This window comes from Panthera pardus, unplaced genomic scaffold (assembly GCF_024362965.1).
Source record: "Panthera pardus isolate Hobbes unplaced genomic scaffold, ASM2436296v1 HiC_scaffold_26, whole genome shotgun sequence".
Classification (NCBI taxonomy): domain Eukaryota; kingdom Metazoa; phylum Chordata; class Mammalia; order Carnivora; family Felidae; genus Panthera; species Panthera pardus.
Window position 1 is genome coordinate 20,342,652 of NW_026526832.1, and position 20,693 is coordinate 20,363,344.

The 20,693-nt window shown below is 40.7% G+C and overlaps 1 protein-coding gene across 1 annotated transcript in view; it reads left to right on the top strand.

The window, feature by feature from the left end:
- HADHA (hydroxyacyl-CoA dehydrogenase trifunctional multienzyme complex subunit alpha) overlaps positions 1–20,693 on the top strand; it is a 49,048-nt gene that overhangs the window by 18,451 nt on the left and 9,904 nt on the right. Inside the window, exons 8-12 of the mRNA XM_019449966.2 lie at positions 8,518–8,640; positions 9,126–9,244; positions 11,457–11,513; positions 13,383–13,492; positions 18,420–18,554. Coding sequence (XP_019305511.2) covers positions 8,518–8,640; positions 9,126–9,244; positions 11,457–11,513; positions 13,383–13,492; positions 18,420–18,554 — 544 coding nt within the window. The remainder of the gene's footprint in view (positions 1–8,517; positions 8,641–9,125; positions 9,245–11,456; positions 11,514–13,382; positions 13,493–18,419; positions 18,555–20,693) is intronic.

A 20,693-nucleotide genomic window follows, 5' to 3' on the forward strand; every position in this document is an offset into this window, starting at 1 on the left:
CCAACCACTTTGCAAGGTCAGTCTTTTTAATTTTAGAGCTTTTTCTTTTCTTTTCTTTTTTTTTTTTTTTAACGTTTATTTATTTTTGAGACAGAGAGAGACAGAGCATGAACAGGGGAGGTGCAGAGAGAGAGAGGGAGACACAGAATCTGAAACAGGCTCCAGGCTCTGAGCTGTCAGCACAGAGCCCGATGCGGGGCTCGAACTCATGGACTGTGAGATCATGACCTGAGCCGAAGTCGGACACTTAACCGACCAAGCCACCCAGGCGCCCCTCTTTTTTTTTTTTTTTTTTTTTTAAGAGAGAGAGCGAGCACGAGCATGAGCAGGGGAGGGGCAGAGTGAGAGAGACTGAATCTTAAGCTAAGTGTAGAGCCCAATGTGGGGCTCAATCTCACAACCATGAGATCATGACCTGAACTGAAATTAAGAGTTGGACGCTAGGCACCCCTAATTTTAGACCTTCCAATAGAAGTGTAGTAATATCTCATTGTGGTTTTAATTTATATTACTCTAATGACCAGAGTCATTAAGTTTCTTTCATGTGTTTATCTGCCTCCTGTATATATTCTGGTAAAGTGTCTGTTGAGATGTTTTGCCCATTTTGATTGAGTTTTTCTTTTTGAGGTTTTTTTTTAATGTTTTTTAAATTTATTTTTGAGAGAGAGACAGAGTGTGAGCAGGACACAGAATCTGAAATAGGCTCCAGGCTCTGAGCTGTCAGCACAGAGCTCGATGCGGGGCTCAAACTCGTGAACTGTGAGATCATAACCTGAGCCGAAGTCAGCCATTTAACCGACTGAGCCACCCAGGTGCCCCCTCTTATTATTGAGGTTTTGGAGTTCTTTTTATTAGGATACAAGTCCTTTGTGAGATCCGCAAATATTTTCTCCCTCTCTGCAGCTTGTCTTTTCATTTCTAAATGCAGAAATTCTTAATTTTGAAGGAAGCCCATTGTATCAGGATCTTCTTTCATGGATCATGCTGTTGGTGTTGTATCTAAGAAATTTTTTTCTTTCTTTTTTTTTAATGTTTATTTATTTTAGAGAGAGGGGTGCAAAGGGGGCTCTGTGCTGACAGCAGAGAGCCAGATGCAGGACTCAAACTCAAGAAACGTGAGATCATAACCTGAGTGAAGTCAGACTCTTAACCAACTGAGCCACCCAGGCACCTCTAAGAAATCTTTTCTTAACAAGACCACAAAGATTTTCTCCTGTATTTTCTTCTGGAAGTTTTGTGGTTTAGCTCTTTCATTTTGGTCTGTGACCCATTTCAAGTTAACTTTATGATGGTATGAGGTAGATTGAGTTTTGTTTGGGGTTTTTTTTTGCAAATGAATATCCAATCTCTTGACACAGTTTATTGAGAAGACTCTTCTTTCTCCCTTGAATTACCTTGACACCTTGGTCAAAAATCAGGTGTTTGGGTCTGCATCTGGATTTCCTGTCTCCAGTTATCTAAATGTCTTTACTTAAGCCAATAGCATACTGTCTTCATTATTGTGTTTTAGTGAATCTTGAAATCAGGTTGTATGACCCCCTCTATCATGGTTCTCTTTCAAAATTTATTTTGCCTATACTAGTTTCTTTGCATTTGCCTCCAAATTTTATAATCCTCTCATCCATGTCTACAAAAATACATGCTAGGATTTTGACTGAAATTGCACTGAATCATTGTATCAATTTGAGGAGAATTAACATCTTTAAAATATTGAGTCTTTTCATCATGGGTATGGTATAACTTCATTTAGTTCGTCTTTAATTTCTCTCATCAGTGTTCTATACTTTTCATTGAATATATCTTACATTTTGTTAAATGTATACATTAGTGCTTCATACATTTAGGACATCATGCTATTTTCACTTCAATTTATCATTGCTGATCACTAGTATATATAAATATAATTGACTTTTGTACATGGACCTTGTATTCTGTGACTTTGCTAAATTTATTCTAGTAGCTTTTTCTATAGACTTCTAAGGAGTTTCTATGTAAATAATAATGTTGTCTATAAAATATAGACATTTTGGCTTTTTCCTTCCCCATCTGGTTGGCATTTGTTATTTTATTCTTAACTTACTGTAGTGACTAAGATCCATAGTACAGTATCGGGTAGAGGTGGTGAAAACAGGTACTGTTAACTTGTTCCCATCTTAGGGGAAGAACATTCACTCTGATGTTGTGGAGTGTGTAGGGTTAGCTACAGCTTTTTTATATATGCCCTTTGTCAGATTACAGACATTTCCCTTTATCTATAGTTCGCTGAAAATAGATGTTGAATTTTGTCAAATGCAGAGTACGGTTGAGCCTTTCTGCATCTAAGAAGATGATTGTGTGGTTTTTGTCTTTTTTAGTCTGTTAGTAATACCAGTTATACTGAGTTTTGATTATTCAACCAGACTTGCATTCCCGAAATAAATTTCACTTGGTCATAATGTATTATCCTTTGTATAACATTTTGTACAGGACTTTTATGTCTGGTCATGAGAGCTAATGGTCTCAAGGATAATTTTCTTGTGATATTTTTGCTTGGTGTTGGTATCAGAATAATGCTGGCTTCATAAAATGAATTGGAATTTTTTTTTCTATTTTCTGGAAGAATATTTGTAGAATTGGTATTATTTCTTCTTTACTTGATAGAATTCACCAGTGAAGTCAGGTGGATGTGGAGTTTTCTTTGTTGGGAAGGTTTTTTTTTTATATATATATATATATATATACAAATTCACTTTCTTTTATAGATATAGGGTTATTGAATAAGGTTCTCCAATTGTTTTGCTTTTGAGTGAGAGCTGTAGTAGTTTGTTTCTCAAAGATTTTGTCCATTTTGGGGACGCCTGGGTGGCTCAGTTGGTTAAGTGTCCGACTTCAGCTCAGGGTATGATGTCACGGCTCATGAGTTCGAGCCCTGCGTTGGGCTCTGTGCTGACAGCTCGGAGCCTGGAGCCTGCTTTGGATTCTCTCTCTCTCTCTCTCTCTCTCTCTCTCTCTCTGTCTCTCTCTCTCTCTCTCTCTCTGCCCCCTACCCCGCTCACACTCTGTCTCTGTCTCACTCTCAAAAATAAAACATTTAAAAAAATAAGAAATAAATAATTTTTAAAAAAGGAAAAAAATATTTTGTCCATTTTATTTAACTTTCCAAATTTGTTACAGTGCAGTTGTTCAAAATACTTCATTATTATTCCTTCGATATCTTTATGCTCTGTAATGATATATATCATTTATACTCTTTCATTCCTGATATTGGTAATTTGTGTGTTCTCTATTATTTCCTTGAGAAGTCTGGCTAGAAATTTATCAAGAAATAGCTTTTAGTTTCATTGATTTTTCTCTGTTTTTTTTTTTTTTTTTATGTTTATTTATTTTTTGAGAGAGGGAGAGTCAGAGCTGAGCAGAGGAGGGGTTAGAGAGAGAGAGAGGGAGACACAGAATCAGAAGCAGGCTCCAGGCTCCCAGCTATCAGCACAGAGCCCAATGCAGGCTCAAACTCACGAAGATCATGACCTTGAGATCATGACCTGAGCCGAAGTCGGACGCTCAACCAACTGAGCCACCCAAGCGCCCCTGGTTTTTCTGTTTTTTGTTTGTTTGTTTGCTGTTTTATTGTTTTCGGCTATCTCATTATTTCTGCTTGCTTTTGGGTTTAATTTGTTCTCTTTCTAGTTTCTTAAGGTACAAGTTTAGATCATTGATTTTAGGCCTTTTTTCCTAACATAAGCATTTGAAGCGATCAACTTCCCTCTTAGCATTGCTTTATCTATCTGCATATTTTAATATTATGTTCTCACTTCCATGAAGGTCAGAATATTTTCAGATTTCTCATTATTTTTTTGACCCGTGTGTGATTTGCGAGTGTGTTACCTAATTTCCAAATATTTGCAGATGTTTCAGATACCTTTCTGTTACTGATTTCTGGTTTAATTTTGCCGTGATTACAGTTGAGCCTTATTATTTACAAGTTCCTTATCTGTAAACTTACCTACTCACTAAAATCTGTTGTGACCCCAAGATAATACTTATGGTGCTTTTGCAGTCATTAAGAGACACATACAGAGTGGTGAAAATTTCACATCTCCCAGTGCACGTGTTCCAGCTGAAGTCAAACAAGGCAACATTTTGCGTTCTTATTTCAGCTCTTAGAGCCAACAAGTGTCCTTTTCATGGTCTGTTTAGTGCCATGCTCTTCTCTTTGTGTGTGTGTGTGCTTTTCGGTTGTGATTTCGCTATTTAAAATGGTGAGAGCTAGGAGTGGAAAAGTACTGACTCAAGAGTAGAAGTATCTTTAAGGTTTCTCTTACTTCCCCCAATAAGGAGGCCTCATCAGAGGCACCTGAAGACGACCCTGATTGGAGGTCCCAAACAGACAGAAATGAGGCACTTGGGCAAAAAATGCAAATATATGGAAGAGCAGAGCCTGCAAGAGGTACCTGAGTTACTGACTACAAGTCCCATGAAAGTCTGTGGTGCATTGGCCGTGCCCCAAGTCTATTGTGGGAAGGACAGCTTTCCCAGTGAGGCCTGCTGGATAAAAGCCTTTCTAGTTGCCTGTGGTTGGGCCTGAAAAATCACACTTAACGGTTTTTGGCCAGGGGCTGGATGCCTCGATTTCTACAAATAGTCATGTGGCCATAGCAGGGGTTTATAACTACCTATTTCTGCTTCCCGTTCCATATTCCTTTTGCCCCCAGGAAGTACCTCAGTTGGTCATGGTTCTTTGCCTAGTAGGGTGACTTTCATTCCTAGAAGGTCTGGGCCACTAGCAGTACTGCGTGAATTGAGTTGTTGTAGTTTTCCATTAACTAATTACAGGTCCTTGTAGCACTAAGAGACCCCCGAAGAGATCTGTCACAGTCAAGCCATACTCTTCCTTACTCCCATTGTGCAGTAGCAGCCCGCACCCCCTTGGTGACCAGGGTTCGTCGTCCTGGAAAGGGACTGCAGCAGTGCACTTTCAGATGGCGCCTGCATATCACACAGAGCTGTGGACAAACCGGGCCTGAGTTTTCTCTTCCCCAGTCATCTATCTGGTCATAAGACACTCCCTGTGAGGCCCTAGGGGCAGACCGGGACAGAGAATGAGTAGGGATATTTTGGCCACCTTTTCATACAACTTGTGCCTTTAGGGTCTCCTCAAGCCCATTTTCCCATATACCACTTCCATTCGGTAATGGAGTACTGTTGCACACACGGAACTTTATGGTTTAGTGGGCCAGACAGCATCCGTTTCGTGATGGGCAGCTCAGGTCACGTGGTGATTTGCTGGCCCATGGTTAAGCTTTGAGTCTCTACTTAGGCCCACTAACAAGCCAAAAGCTGTCAGTAGGACAGTAGTTATTCACAGAGAATGGTAGGGCTTTGCTCCAAATTCCTAAGTGTCTGTACTCCAAACAGCATCTCTATCTAGCACTGACACTTCATGCCCCATCAGATCTGAATCATATGGTCTAAATAGTTTTTCTTCCTAGGCCCCGCTCAAAACTAGCAGCCTCTGAGTTACTCAGTAAAGGAGCTAGAGTAGCACACCCGAATGAAATGTTGCCTCTAAAATCCAAAAAGGCCCAGGAGGCGTTGTGCCTTGTTTTATGTGGTAGGATGGGCCGGGTGTGACGATGTATCCTTCACCTTGGGAGGGATGTCACCATGCCCCACACCACCGGACCCTAGAAATTTCACTTAGTTGGATATGTCTAGAGTAGTTGGTACTTCCTGTTCACCAGATTCATTTAGGATAATACCATCAATATAATGAACAGCATGATATCTTGTGGAAGGGAAGGGCAATAAACATTTAAAAAACAAAACAGGGGGCGCCTGGGTGGCGCAGTCGGTTAAGCATCCGACTTCAGCCAGGTCACGATCTCGCGGTCCGTGAGTTCGAGCCCCGTGTCAGGCTCTGGGCTGATGGCTCGGAGCCTGGAGCCTGTTTCCGATTCTGTGTCTCCCTCTCTCTCTGCCCCTCCCCCGTTCATGCTCTGCCTCTCTCTCTGTCCCAAAAATAAATAAAAAACGTTGAAAAAAAAAAATTTAAAAAAAATAAAAAACAAAACAGTTATCTTTTAAAGAGATTAAAAGTGAGAAAGGAGTCTTTCATATCTACCCACATATTTAGCATTTTTGGTGCTCTTTCTTCTTTGTGTAGCTCCACGTTCCCATTTGGTTTGATATTATTCCAACATGAAGAGCTTCACTTGACATACTCTGTAGAGTAGGTCTGCTGACAATTCTCACCTCTTGGTTTGTTTGACTGAGTCTTTATTTCAACTTCATTTTTCAAAGATATTCTTTTTTTTTTTTTTTAATGTTTATTTTTGAAAGAATGAAAGTGGCAGAGTGCAAGTGGGGAAGGGGCAGAGAGGGAGAGGGAGACACAGAATCCGAAGCAGACTCCAGGCCCTGAGCTGTCAGCACAGAGCCCCAGGCGGGGCTCAAACTCGTGAACCATGAGATCATGACCTGAGCCAAAGTCGGATGCTTAACTGACCTGAGCCACCCAGGTGCCCCCAAAAATATTCTTGATGGCTATAGAATTCCACGTTTCTAGTATTTTTCTTTTAGTACTTTATAGATGTCAACGTTAGTGGCTTGCATAATTTCTAATAGAAAGTCTGTTGTTTTTATCTTTGTTCTTCTGTATCTAGTGTGTCTCTCTCCCCGCCTCACCCCCCGCAGCTGCTCTCAGATTTTCCCTTTTTTACTGGTCTTATTTATTTATGATGTGCCTTGCTTTGTTATTGTTGCTGTTGTTTGTTAATGTTTGTTAGGCATGGGACTCATTGAGTTTCTCGGATAGTGGGCTTCTAGTTTTCATTAAATTGGAAAATTTTGGCTATTTCTTCCAATTTTTCCTATCTCCCCCCACCCTTTTTCTGGGGTTCCAATTTCACGTATGTTAGATTACTTGATATTGTCCTAAAATGAAGCAGTTTTTCTTTTTCAGTGTGTATATTTTCTATATATAGAAATAGAATAGAATATATAGAAATAGAATAAAACATATATTCTATATAGAGAATATATATAGAATACTTGCCATGTATTCAAGTTTCCTGATTATAATCTATTAATCCACTCCTGTGTATTTTTCATTTCAGGTGTTGGGTTTTTTCATATCTAGAAGTAATACTTGACTCACTTTTATGTATTCAATTTCTCTTCATACGTCTCTGTTTTCCTCTACCTTCTTGAACATATGGCATGAATTTACAATAGCCTTTCTAACATTGTGTCTGTTAATTCTGTCTTCATTTATGCATCTGTTTCTGTCAGTCAATTTGCGTCTTGTCTTTAGGCCATTTTTTTCATGCTTCTTTTCATGCCTTTATAAAAAGAAGCCTCAGGTAGTTTTGTTTCGTGCATGTGGAGAACAGTATTCGGCCAAAGTTTCGAGGGCCCCTCTGTAGATCTCTGGAGCTCTCTTTTCGTGGAGCAGCTACTCTCAATATTCTCCTTCACAAATTCCAGTTGCGTTGGCCTCTCTACAAGCTCATTGTGACTTTCGTGGGCCTTGTGCACATTTGCCATTCAGAAGTTTGGGGCTTAGTTCTTTCCCTTCCTCCTTCACATACTTTTAAAATAGTACAAATGTCTTAAGGGAGAGATTGCTTGTGTATTTGTTTCAGCCTTCTCCACTCTCAGGATTTTGTTTCCTAAATACTGCAAGATTGCACAAGATTGCCTTTTCAACTGCAGCTACCCCCTCCTTCCAGGCTTTTGACTGAGAGCCTGATAGATGTCTGTTTTTACAGCTCTGTAGAAAGAGCCTTTGAATTTTTGGGGCCTAGCTCTTTAGTCTCTTGCTTCAAGCAAGTTCAATATTGGGCAGATGCCTGAAGTGGAAAATGAGTTACATATTTTTAGCATGCCCCTTTCTGTATAGAAGTGTACTTTGTGTACTAAATTTTATGATAACTGAAATTTCTCTCTAGTTTTTTGACACAGCTCTTCCAGCTTCCTATACCACCTTAGAATTCCACAAATGTTCGCTGAGGAAGACTAGCTTTGCATTTGGCTTCTTCTAGTTTCTGATCTTTTGTGCATGACCACCAAAAACTGATCATTTCACTTGCCCACAGGAGCATCCTTCTGCTTGAGCCAAGTCTGATCTTCAGCCGACACCCAAAAGCATAACATACCCTCAGAAAAGAAAATGTCCAGCAATCATCAGTTCACCTCAGACAGGCTTATCTCTCTCTGGAATTTTAGTTCATATGGTCCTCATTGCTTCCACCACTCTCTAGTTTCTTTACAAATGTGATTTTACGATTTATTCATTCTTGTCCAGTTTTGCAGCAAGAATACAGGCCTAATGAGACCTTCTTCATCTGACTCAGAATTGTTGGAAGCCAGACTGAAAGGGCTTAAGACCTTGTTTTCTATCTAGAGGACATTGTTGCACCATTGCTCAGGTGTTTTTTGTTTGTTTGTTTGTCTGTTTTTGAGTCCATAGTTCATGACTCTGACTTGGAAAGCTGTGCTGAAAGTGATTTACATTCCAATCTATTGTGTTCATTTTTACAGGACCAGGACTAAAACCTTCAGAGGAACGGACAATTGAATATCTAGAAGAAGTTGCAGTTACTTTTGCCAAAGAACTATCTGATAAGAAAATCTCTCTAAAGAGAGACAAAGGATTAGTAGAAAGTGAGTGTCCTTATTAAAGAACAGAGACAAAGGTTCTTTCCAGGGAGTTTAATTTTATTTGCTGTAAATTTGAAATGAGAAAGAGGTAATAAATGCATTATTTACTCCAAGCATAGAGGCATCCTTAAGGAGTGTAACAACAACTCTGCTCTAGGGTTCTGAACCTTACACTGGTTGGTTAAAACCGTTTTTTTAAACTTTTTATTTTGGAAAATTTTAAGCATTAATATGAGAGTGGAATAATAGTATAATAGTGTAATAAATACCCGTGCACCCAACACCCAGCTTTAGCATTTATCAACTAATTAAACCATGTGTATAGAAGTGCTTAGGTTGCAATTTGGATTTTTTATATCAGAGTAAAGAGAAGTTCTTTCAGATAGCTGCAGTTATTGCATTTTTATGGAGTTTACAGAACAAACTAACAAGGAAGGCTAGGCTTTTTCCATGAAGTGTCTAAAAGCATTTTTTTTTTTTTTTAACAGAATTGACATCATATGCCATGAGCATTCCATTTGTCAGGCAACAGATTTATAAAAAGGTGGAAGAAAAAGTACGAAAACAGACCAAAGGCCTTTATCCTGCACCTCTGAAAATAATCGATGTGAGTCTTCACCCCATATTCCCACATTTCTCATATTTCCTCCCTTTGAGTAGAGCAGTATCCTTTATTGCCATTCTGAATCATGTGTGCCAGTACTAAAGTTCTTAATTCTGCTAGTGCAGTACTCACTAAAAATGAAGGAGGAGCATAGCAAGCTATGTGAGGCCTCATAAACTGACATATTTGGTAATAAGTAATGCCAGGCATAATGCATTTAAAACTAACTACCGGTTATAAACCAGGAAAGGAACCTATATTATATCAGTATAACAAGGCCAGTAAAAGATTGGGCATTAAGAGGTAGTCAAAATTAATGGCCTCAGTCTAAACCATTGTCAGTACCTAAAATATTTCATTGACTTCTCCTTTGCCATTATTATAAAAAAGATGTAGTGATACAGAAAAGTTCTGAAAAAGATCAAGGAGGGGGTGCCTGGGTGGCTCAGTCAGTTAAGCCTCCTATTCTTGATTTCAGCTCAAGTCATGATCTCTTGGTTCGTGGTTTTGAGCCCTATGTCAGGCTCTGCTGGCAGTGCAGAGCCTGCTTGGGATTCTCTCTCTCTCCCTCTCTCTGCCCCTCCCCTGCGCTCACTCACGCATTCTCTCTCTTCCCCCCACAAAGTAAATAAACTTTAAAAAGAAAAGGTCAAGGAGGATAATTAAAATGATCACAGGGTTAAGAACTTCTGTCTAAAACTCTTCAGTCTTCAATCCAGAAAGTCGAAGATTAAGAGAACATATAATCAAAGACTTCAAATATGGAGAATAAATCAGTCAACAGATATGTTTTGAGGAAAAGACACCAAAATGTGTAAAATATGACACGTAATTCCCTTCCCCCATTCATCTCCCAGCCTGGGCTGGGGAGATTAGACATGTGTATGTGGTAAGGCAGGTAACTGGAGTACAAGAGGCATTAGATGCCAGCATGGGATCACTGTCAGATAATGGGGAAAGAGGAAGATTGTTAAATGCACAGAGGAGGGAACAATCACTATGAACCAGAGAGATTAGGAAGAGCCTCATAGAATTTCACCTGAGCCCTGAAAAATGTATAGAGAGTAAACGAAGAGAAAGTAGTACCTGGTAGGATGGGCATTTTGAGCAAAGTCACAGAGGCCAGAAAGCATGAGGCTCTACAGGGAACATTTCATGAGGTCGTTTTTGTAGGAGAATAGTGAAATGTCTGCCAAAAGGCAGAATGAGCCTAGATTTTAGAAGATTGACAGGTAATGAATTTGGAAATTTGACTTTTGTTCTGGATAGATCATAGAGATCATGGTAGTAGCAAGTAAAAACAGGTTAGAAGGAGAGACAAAGTAGACACCTGAAGTCGGAAGCCATCTTGGTAACTCAGACTTGATGTTAGAGTGAGATCCCAAGGTCGAATAGTAAAAATACGAAGGTAGTAACAGAATTGCCAAAGAGAAGAGATCGTGAGTTAAATTTTAGAAGTGTTGAGTTTAGATGTTTCAGGAAACTCAAGCAACAGGAGTGTACACAAGTCAATTAAGAATGTAGGTTTATTTATCTGTCTGTTTTTAATCAATTTGTCTTTCCCATAAATTATGGTGAGTGATTACAGGGTCACTTCTTCGTCGTTTATACTTGCCATTGTACTTGAGATAGTACTTCCCCCAAACGTTAAGTTGAATCTATAGAGTTCATGAGCCACATGATAAACTAGATGATGTGCCTAGGGAAGAATGCACAGAGGGAGAAAAGGGCTCTGGGGACGTGCCTGTGTTAGGAAAGCAGGGGACAGTCTGGAAGAGCAATTTAAGCAGGAGGGAAGGGAATTAAGAAGAAAAGGGAAATCTTTTCTTGGACTTGGGCAGCGCTCCAAATCCAAGAAATGGACAGAGCTGATGACAGCTCTTTCTCTCTCTGTGTGTGTCTCTCTCTGACAAGATAACAGGATCTAGAGGTGGATAAGGAGGTAGAGTTTGAGCCGTGGAAACTCTGTCTTCCTTTCCTACTCTGACTTTTATTTATTCCCTTCTGTTTCGTTTCCTTGGATTTTATGCAAGGACTTGGAGATGGACAATAAAGTCAGTCTTAAGCAGCTGCTCAGTCCTCCTGGCTTTCTTACTCCAATTCCAGACTTTTGACTTACTGTTTGAATACTAACAAACTAGCAATTTTATTCAGCATTATTGGACATCTTGCCTGCCCATCGCAACAATGAACAGGTGCTTTATGTATTTTTTAGGCAGTAAAGACTGGAATTGAGCAAGGGAATGATGCTGGCTATGTCTCTGAATCTCAGGTAAAGTTATTTCCTTTCAACTTTTTATTACTAGATACAGGAAAGCCAAGATCTAAAACTCTGTATAAAGCTGAAAAAAGAAAAAGTGCCCAAAGCCTACCCCAAATTTTTTTCTTCCAGTGATTATCACTGCTTAGGATTGATTAATTTCAATGAGTGAGTAGATATTAAAGAACACCTTGGTGGTCCCAGCTGTTCGAACTTCCTTTCAGTAATGAGGGTTTAACTAGGGAGAGCAGGGCCAGAGTTCTAATCCTTTCAAAATGAATCACTTAGATATTTTTGTTCTGAGTTGAGCTGGTTTTGTTGTGATAAAATGAATACATTGATAGAAAATTGTGTTTCTTACTTGTTAGGGCCTTGAGGTAAGACTTTGAAGGCCAGCCTCTCTTGGTGAATTAGAAAATGGAAGGAACTGTCACATACCCACTAAAAGAAGACAGAGGGGCATATGAACCAGCCTTACCTCTTCCCACTTTTCCAACAAGTTGGTGACATTGCAGATTTAAGTGGTGTGGGTTGTTTTTTAAGTTTTAAGCAGTCCTTGAAGAATGGATTGCTCTCTGATAATAAGACAAAAGGTATCTGAAGAGCTTGGGACTAGTTCAAGAGAAAACATGTATGGTACTGGGTCGCTTATTACAGTCCACTCTGATTTAGACTTTTGTCTCTGATCCAGGTACATGTATGCATATATACAGAAAAATTGAAGCATAGGTTTCACAGATCAATTGTTGGCCTCACCACGTACGTTGTATGCCGTATGTCCTATGTGTCCTACTTACCACAGCCCACTAAATTTACGACAACTGATGGATCTCTACCTGCACTTTGAATATCACTGGTTTATTGAATAGACTCCACATTATTAGGGGCGCCTGGGTGGCTCAGTCGGTTAGGCATCCGATTTCAGCTCAGGTCATGATCTCACCGTCCGTGAGTTCAAGCCCCGCATTGGGCTCTGTGCTATCAGTTCAGAGCCCGGAGCGTGCTTCAGATTCTGTGTCTCCCTCTCTCTCTGCCCTTCCCCCACTCACGCTCTGTCTCTATCAAAAAATGAATAAACGTTAAAAAAAATTTTTTGTAATTAAAAAAAAATTAGTAGAACATTGTTTTATGTTCTATTGTTTCATGTTATATTAGGACATGAGAACAACTTTATTATGGGGATTCCTCCTTTGAAATGCTATCTGTAACCATACCAGTTAATTCTAGTAATATTGATGATGATGATAGCTGACATTGAGACCCTAGTCACTTTACTAGCATTCTCATTTAATTCCAGCAATACCGTAAAATAAGTGTTGTTTTTCCCGTTTAAGGATAAAGAAAGCTTCACAACTGGGAAATGGCAGGGTCAGGATTCAAACCCGGTTCTGTCAAACCTAGACTCTAAGTCTCATGCTGAGATTTGCCCTCCATAAGTATTAGGGCACTTTTCAAAGTGGCAGGTGTCACGTGGGGTGGACCAGAGTTGGGAGTCCTACCGCCTGGGTGTGAGTTCGATTTCTGTCACTCTAGGTGGTGTGGTCTTAAGCTTAATTTGTCCGGGCCTCCTCTTTCCAGCCTTTAAAATGAGAAGGTTGGTTGAGATGACTGTGCGGGTCTGTTTGGGCCCTGACACTCCAGTTCCATGAAAAAGGTTGGTTACTGCCACCTCAGGTGTACATAGTCTGAGAGCTCCGATGTATCCATAGCGTTTTCAAAACAGTTGTCGGAAAGTGCTGCAGGTGAGAAGGCCCCACCGCACCCCAGAGCACCCAGAGCACCACCTGTGTTACCTCTGCTCTGCAGACAAACCTGACCGAAGGAACCCCCGTCACTGAGACTGTGAAGTTCCACCTTTTCTTGTTCTCCTTTACTTTTCAGAAATTTGGAGAGCTTGCAATGACCAAAGAATCAAAGGCCTTGATGGGACTTTATCATGGTCAGGTCCTGTGTAAGAAGAATAAATTTGGAACTCCGCAGAAGGACGTGAAGTAAGTTAAATGCCACCTAGGGCGCCTTTGTGGGTTTCTCTACAGAGCTAGATTTATACCTTCGGTCTTCCCTACGCCTCCTCTGTCCTGAGCACATTAGATCCCTTTTCCTACTAAGAACTTTTTGACTTTCAAAGTGCTGCCTGGGCTGAGTTTTCTCCAGGCGCCCCCCCCCCCCCTCCACCCCCCCACAAAAGGGCTCCTATAGAGGCTTTCTTGTCTCACTATTGATGTCCCCTGGAAGTCTGGTTTACATCCCCTGTTCCCAAACCAAACACACTCTGCACTGTTTAATGGTCTTGTCTCTCCCTGTGACTTGAGATACCATCTCTGGGAACTCATACTTTCTCATTAAAAAAAATAAAGCCTCGTTCAGATTATTAAAGGCTTTTCCTTCCTCTAGCTTACAGCCTAAACATTAAAGATTCTACTTGCCTGTTTCATGTCTATTCTTTTAAGCAAGCCTTTCAATGCTATACTGCCCAATAGCTCTTCAGCATTTTAAATTTAATAATGCTCCGGGGTGCCTGGGTGGCTCAGTTGGTTAAGTATCCGACTTCGGCGCAGGTCACGATCTCACAGTTTGTGGGTTTGAGCCCGGCATTGGGTTCTGTGCTGACGGGTCAGAGCCCAGAGCCTGTTTCAGATTCTGTGTCTCCCTCTCTCTCTCTGCCCCTTCCCTGCTTGCTCTCTGTCTCTCTGTCTCTGTCTCTCTGTCTCTCTCTCTCTTTCAAAAATAAATAAACATTTAAAAAACAAAATTTAATAATGCTCCTAAACTCACCTTCTAGCTCAGTGGTTTCCATCCTGGGCATTGTTGCCCCCCCCCCTCCCCCCACAGCATCATTTGAAGATGTCTGGAAACATTTTTGGTTGTCACAGCTGCTGCTGGCATCTAATGAGCCAGAGGTCAGGGATGCTACTAAACACCCTACAGTGCATGAAACAGGCCTCTAGTCTGGGGCGCCTGGGTGACTCAGTCAGTAAGTGTCCAACTTTGGCTCAGGTCATGATCTCGTGGTTTGTGAGTTCGAGCCCCGTGTCAGGCTCTGGGCTGACAGCTCAGAGCCTGGAACCTGCTTCAGATTCTGTGTCTCTCTCTCTCTCTCTCTCTGCCCCTCCCCTGCTCATGTTCTGTCTCTCTCAAAAATAAACATTAAAAAAATAAAAAATAAACGGGTACCTAGGTGGTTCAGTCGGTTAAGCGTCTGACTTCGGCTCAGGTCATGGTCTTGTGGTCAGTGAGTTCAAACCCCATGTCGGGCTCTGTGCTGCCAGTTCAGAGCCTGGAGCCTGCTTCAGATTCTGTGTCTCCTCTCTCTGCTCCGCCCTCTGTCTCAGACACTCTGTCTCTCTCTGTCTCTCAAAAATGAATAAATCTTAAAAAAAAAAGTTTTAATAAAAAAAAAAGAAACCTAATGAGCCACTCCAAACTCATATATGAGTATGATTCATATATGCAGACCCCTGTCTGCATATGCTTTTTACTGTCATATGTAGATAGCATATACCATCTGGAAAGGTGTTGTTATACCAAATACACAAAAAAGACAGGCAACATCCACATGAATCTCCTATAAGAAGAAATAAAAAAATGAGAATCAAAATACAAAAAGCAACCATAATACAGAAGAAAACTGTAACACAACACTTCCAAACTTGAATTAAATATCCTTAAATAAGTATTTGCAGATAAGAAAAAATCACCTTGGCTCAGAAATGCAAAAACTTAGGGACGCCTGGATAGCTTAGTAGGTTAAGCGTCTGACTTCGGCTCAGGTCACGATCTCACAGTTCGTAAGTTCGAGTCCCGCATCAAACTCTGTGCTGACAGCTCAGAGCCTGGAACCTGCTTCAGATTCTGTGTCTCCCTCTCTCTCTGCCCCTTCCCCTGCTCATGCTCTGTCTCTCTCTCTGTCTCAAAAACAAACATTAAAACAAAAAATTTTTTAAGACATTCAAAAACTTAGAACTAAATGGGCAGAAAAATAGGATGATATAAGAGTTGATCTAACTTGGGAAATCAATTGAGGAAAAAGGTAACATCATCTTAGAAATGAGGATTTAATTGGGAATTCATTATAGGGTACTCAGGGCAGAATAGGTTGAACAGAATTGAATAAAGAACCGCGAAGAACTGAAGAAAGGGGATCCCTTTTCCTGCTTTCCCAGTTGTAACACCTCTGCTTCCTCCACTTCTGTCTCTCTGGGCTCTTCCCCCTCACCTTGGATAATGACTTGAGTTCCTTATCTGTGTTCTCTTTTTATAAATTAATTTCTTTATGCAGAGAATGCATTCTTATTCTCTTTAAGAAAACTGTTTTAGGGGCGCCTGGGTGGCTCAGTCAGTTAAGCGGCCGACTTCAGCTCAGGTCACGATCTCGCGGTCCATGAGTTCGAGCCCCGCGTCGGGCTCTGGGCTGATGGCTCAGAGCCTGGAGCCTGCTTCTGATTCTGTGTCTCCCTCTCTCTCTGCCCCTCCCCCGTTCATGCTCTGTCTCTCTCTGTCTCAAAAATAAATAAATGTTTTAAATGAGATTAAATATTAACTGATACTGTTTTGTGTTTATGGTTTGAATGTTGTAATATAAAAGGGACCCTTCGGTATAAAGCCTGTAACTTGCTCTTTTTATTCAGTGGTATGACTTGGAGACTATGTATATTGGTACATATCAATTAACTCCTTCCTCTTAATCTTTTACTGCTAGATTGATGGCTGTTTCCAATTTTTCATTATTACAAACATTGCACAACTGTTCATCACAGCCTGTCATTGTGTACATAAGTGCATTTCACTAGAGTACAGAATGAGATGTAGAATCATTGGGTCATAGAGTATGTGATTTTTTGCTGTAAGAAATTTGCCCTCCAAAGTAGGGCAAAGCATATTTCCATCAGCCATGCAGTGAAAAAAGCAGTTTTTGTACATCTTCACTGATGCTTTTACACTTTTTGCTAATCTGGTAGGGGAAGAATATCCCATTTTAATTTGCATTTCCCAGGGAAGCTGAGCATCTTTATTGGCAGTTTGAGTTTTTTTCTTTAGTGAATTGCTTTATATAAGCCCTTGCCCATTTTACTGGGTTGTCCATTTTGTTTTGTTTTTTGTTTTTTTTAAGTATATTTATTTTGAGAGGGGGCTGGAGAGAGAGAATCCCAAGCAGGCTCCATGCTGTCAATGTGGAGCCCAATGCAGGGCTCAAACCCACAAACCATGAGATCATGACCTGAGCCAAAATCAAGAGTCATGCTTAACTGAGACACTCGGGCACCCCGTCCTTTTTTTGTTGTTTTTTAAGTAATCTCCATGGCCAACTTGGGGCTCAAACTCATGACCGTGAGATCAAAAGTCACACACTCCACTGAGTAAGGCAGCCAGGTACCCCTGGGTTGTCTTTTTTTAATTGATAATATGCATGTTCTTTATTTCCCAAGTTGTAATTCTTTGCCGCTATATGTTGCAGATTTCCTCCTATCCTATGTTTATCTTAATTTTGTGTGGTCATTTGTCTAACAGAAATTTTTAGTTTCCACACAATAAATGTATCAATCTTTTCAGTCCCTGTTTTTTGTTTCTTGTGTTTTTTTTGAGAGAGAGAGAGAGACAGACAGACAGACAGACTGAGCATGAGTGGGGAGGGGCAGAGAGAGAAGGAAAATCCCAAGCAGGCTCTGCGCTGTCAGCACAGAGCCCCGTGCAGGGCTCGATCATGAAATGTGAGATCATGACCTGAGCTGAAATCAAGGGTCAGATGTTTAACCAGGTGAGCCACCCAGGCGCCCCTCAGTCTGTTCTTTATATGTATGTCTCTATCCTGTTTTCTCATTGTTCTCCAGTTTCTTAACATTAACCATGTAAGTGTGTTACTACAAAGTTACATTTGAAAGTTGCTTCCAGGACTTGAAATTAGGTTTCCTTTTTTGGGTCATAAATATGATTTCTGAACATTATAATCAGAATTGTTAGGAATGAAACTTTAACCTGTATTACAACTCTAATTTATGTCTACATAGTGCTGTAAATTTAGGCTTCTTTTTTGAAGGAAATCGTTCTGGAAAAAATTTTTTATTTGCTCTGGGAGTATGGCACATTGCTCCGGAACTATGGAAAACTAAAAAGAGGGGCTCCTGGGTGGCTCAGTCAGTTAAGCGTCCGTCTTCGGTTCAGGTCATGATCTCACAGTTTGTGAGTTGGAGCCCCGCGTCGGGCTCTGTGCTGACAGCTCAGAGCCTGGAGCCTGCTTTGGATTCTGTGTTTCGCTCTCTCTCTCCCCCTCCCCTGCTCACACTCTGTCTCTCTCTGTCTCAAAAATAAATAAAACATTTTTAAAAATTTAAAAAGAGTAATCAGGTATGATCTCTGGCCCATGAAATGCTTAGAATGTAATTGAGAGGACAAAAATAATGTGGATATATGGAGGTATTGGGGGATAGCGGGGTTAGGTCTAGAAGCAAAGAAGCCATCCAGGAGAATTTGATCTAATCCATGTAAGGAGTAAAATTGGCACAAATTTCAGGAGAAATGAAAACTTACTGGAAAATGGTAAAATCACTAACAAGTTAAGTGGAAGAAGTGGTATGTCTTTGGACATATCACTGCAAATTGGCTTTTGTTTGGAAAACAGAAATACTCATGTTGACTTCAGAATAAACCAGGTTGTTTTGTTCTCAGTGATCTTAAGGTATGATTGAAGATCAGTATAGTTCTGTCTTCTCGTGTAGGCCAACTCTTGTAGACCTAATGGATTTTTGCATTTAACTCCAAAAATCAGTCACTTATTAAAGGCATATTTTTATAGATAAAAATTGTTTAAAATACCTTATCGTTGTGCCCACTTTAGTTGGTGTACTGGATTATAACTTGGACAGTCTCCCACTTTTACTGAAGCGATAAGTTCACCAAAAGTCATTTATGCTTTCCTTCTAGGCACCTAGCCATTCTTGGTGCAGGGCTGATGGGGGCCGGCATCGCCCAGGTGTCTGTGGATAAGGGCATAAAGACCATCCTTAAAGATGCTACACTAGCCGGGCTGGACCGAGGACAGCAACAAGTGTTCAAAGGGTGAGCCAGCTCTCTGCCTCTGTCAGCAGAATACTGTTTGTTTTTTGCCATTACAGGTTCCTTTTTCCTGAACGTGGTGAGTACTGGATGCTCAGTAGTTAAGCTGTTTCCTTTGATTTTTAGAAACCGTGATTCCTTTCCCTTCATATTGTTGTACGTATTATAAACCATGAACATCACTGGAATCTGTAATGTCTGAATGCAGAAGAGAAAACTATCAGATATTTTTAAATGCCATTTATTTTACGCTTTGGTATCAAGACTAGAAATCCTCGTGTTTGTGAATTTTGATAGTTTCCATTTCACTGCTGTATTGTCATGGAACATTGAAACAGCATGACTCTGTGGAAGAAGAGGATGTGAGGAAATGTGTCATAACTGCAAATTGAAGGTTGGGGCTGGGATCAAAACTCGTGTACCTTATATTTCTTGGCTGCGTAACTGTGGAGAAGCAGGTAACAGATTTGGTTCCACAATGTCTGAGTCTTTACAGAATGTGTCTCCATCTTACCTTTGAATTAATAAAAGGTGAATATTATTCTCCCTCCTGCCCACATACTCCTCCTCCTCCCCTGGTCCCCACTCCCTGTTTTGCAGAGGGGGAAAAGCAGAGCAGCAGCTTGGCCAAACTAGGAACTGGTTTCAGCTCAGTTCTCCGCTCCAGTGTAATGAATAAGCTTGCTGCACTTGGACTGCCCTACACGTGACTTGTAGTTGAATGAGCTTTTTTCTTCAATGCGTTATGTAGCTTAATCATGTTTGACCTCTTTTCTGCAGAGACTCTTCTGCTGCTACTACTGTGCTACCCAAGGCATGGCAGGTTTAATCGTTTTGGCAGATTATTGTAAGATAGCAAGGAGTTGGAGTAAACGATTCTGAGGCCCCCCCCCACCAAAATTGGCATGTGCTAGCTAGATAACAGTGTTGCCCTGAGACTAGCATGTAAGCATCCCCAAACACCATCTCCTACGGTCACTGAAATGAGAAATTGCTGCTCGAGAACAGATGCCACTCTGTCTCTCTTGGAGTTAGGTGCCCCAGGTTTCCCTCTGTGCTTCAGAAACGTCAGCCTCTGGCAAGTGCCCCTCACCATACTGCTGACTGGGCATACACGTGTTTCCTAGCCTCTCTTGAAGACAGTTTCAAGATTAGGCATTAGAATTAGAGCAACTAATGATGTTTTGAACTCTGATGAGCATTTTGTTTGCTGACTGCTGACACAGTTGTCAGAAGCCAAGAAATTTGATTGAATACTTGTTTGAACTTACCCTGTGGCTTGAATTTTTCTTTTGGTTAAGGAAATTAGTGAATGTGATTCAGCTCCGTCCTTCATTCAGAGGAAAACTCTAGGTCAGTTATTCTGAAAGTGTGGTCAGATTAAAACCTAAGAGAGCCTGTTTTTCTTGGCAGTGAAAAGTAATCCGTTAAATGTCTAAATCGCAGAAATCCTTTTTAACTCCCTATGGGAAATAAGAAACCTTGAGTTAATATTTTATGTAATCAATACAAGGTGCTACCACATGCTAACTGGGAAGTGGATTTAAGGATAAAAGAAATAGGGGTGCCTGAGTGGCTTAGTCAGTTAAGCATCTGAGTCTCGATTTCAGCTCAGATCGTGATCTCACTGTGAGTTTGAGCCCCGCCTCAGTCTCCATGCTGACAGCACAGAGCCTGCTTTGGATTCTCTCTCCCTCTCTCTCTCTCTGCCCTTCTCCCCTGCTTATGCACTCTCTTCTTCTCTCAAAATAAATAAACTTATAAATAAATAAACAAGAAAGAATATAAGAAGTCATGCTCGGTCTCTTTTCCAGAAGGTTCTAATTATAGAATAACAAAATGATGCATGATCAGGTAGAAGTCCATGTGGTCTAGGACACGTGTGGGGTGTTCCCTCTGTTAGAGAGTTACTAGAGCTGCTCCTTTGTTTTGCCACTCTAGTGTTTGCGTTTACTCTTCTGGACAAATTTAACTGTTTCAGGAGTAATAGAGTTTATGTAAGTTCTGCATTTAGTGGCATCTTCTAGGAGAAAGAATGTGGATTTGGGGGCCATCCTGTCTTTGGCCCCCTAGTACCTAACCATTTGCCCACGAATCCCTTTGAGCCTGTTTGAGGAACTCTTCTTTCTCAAAATGGGAGTA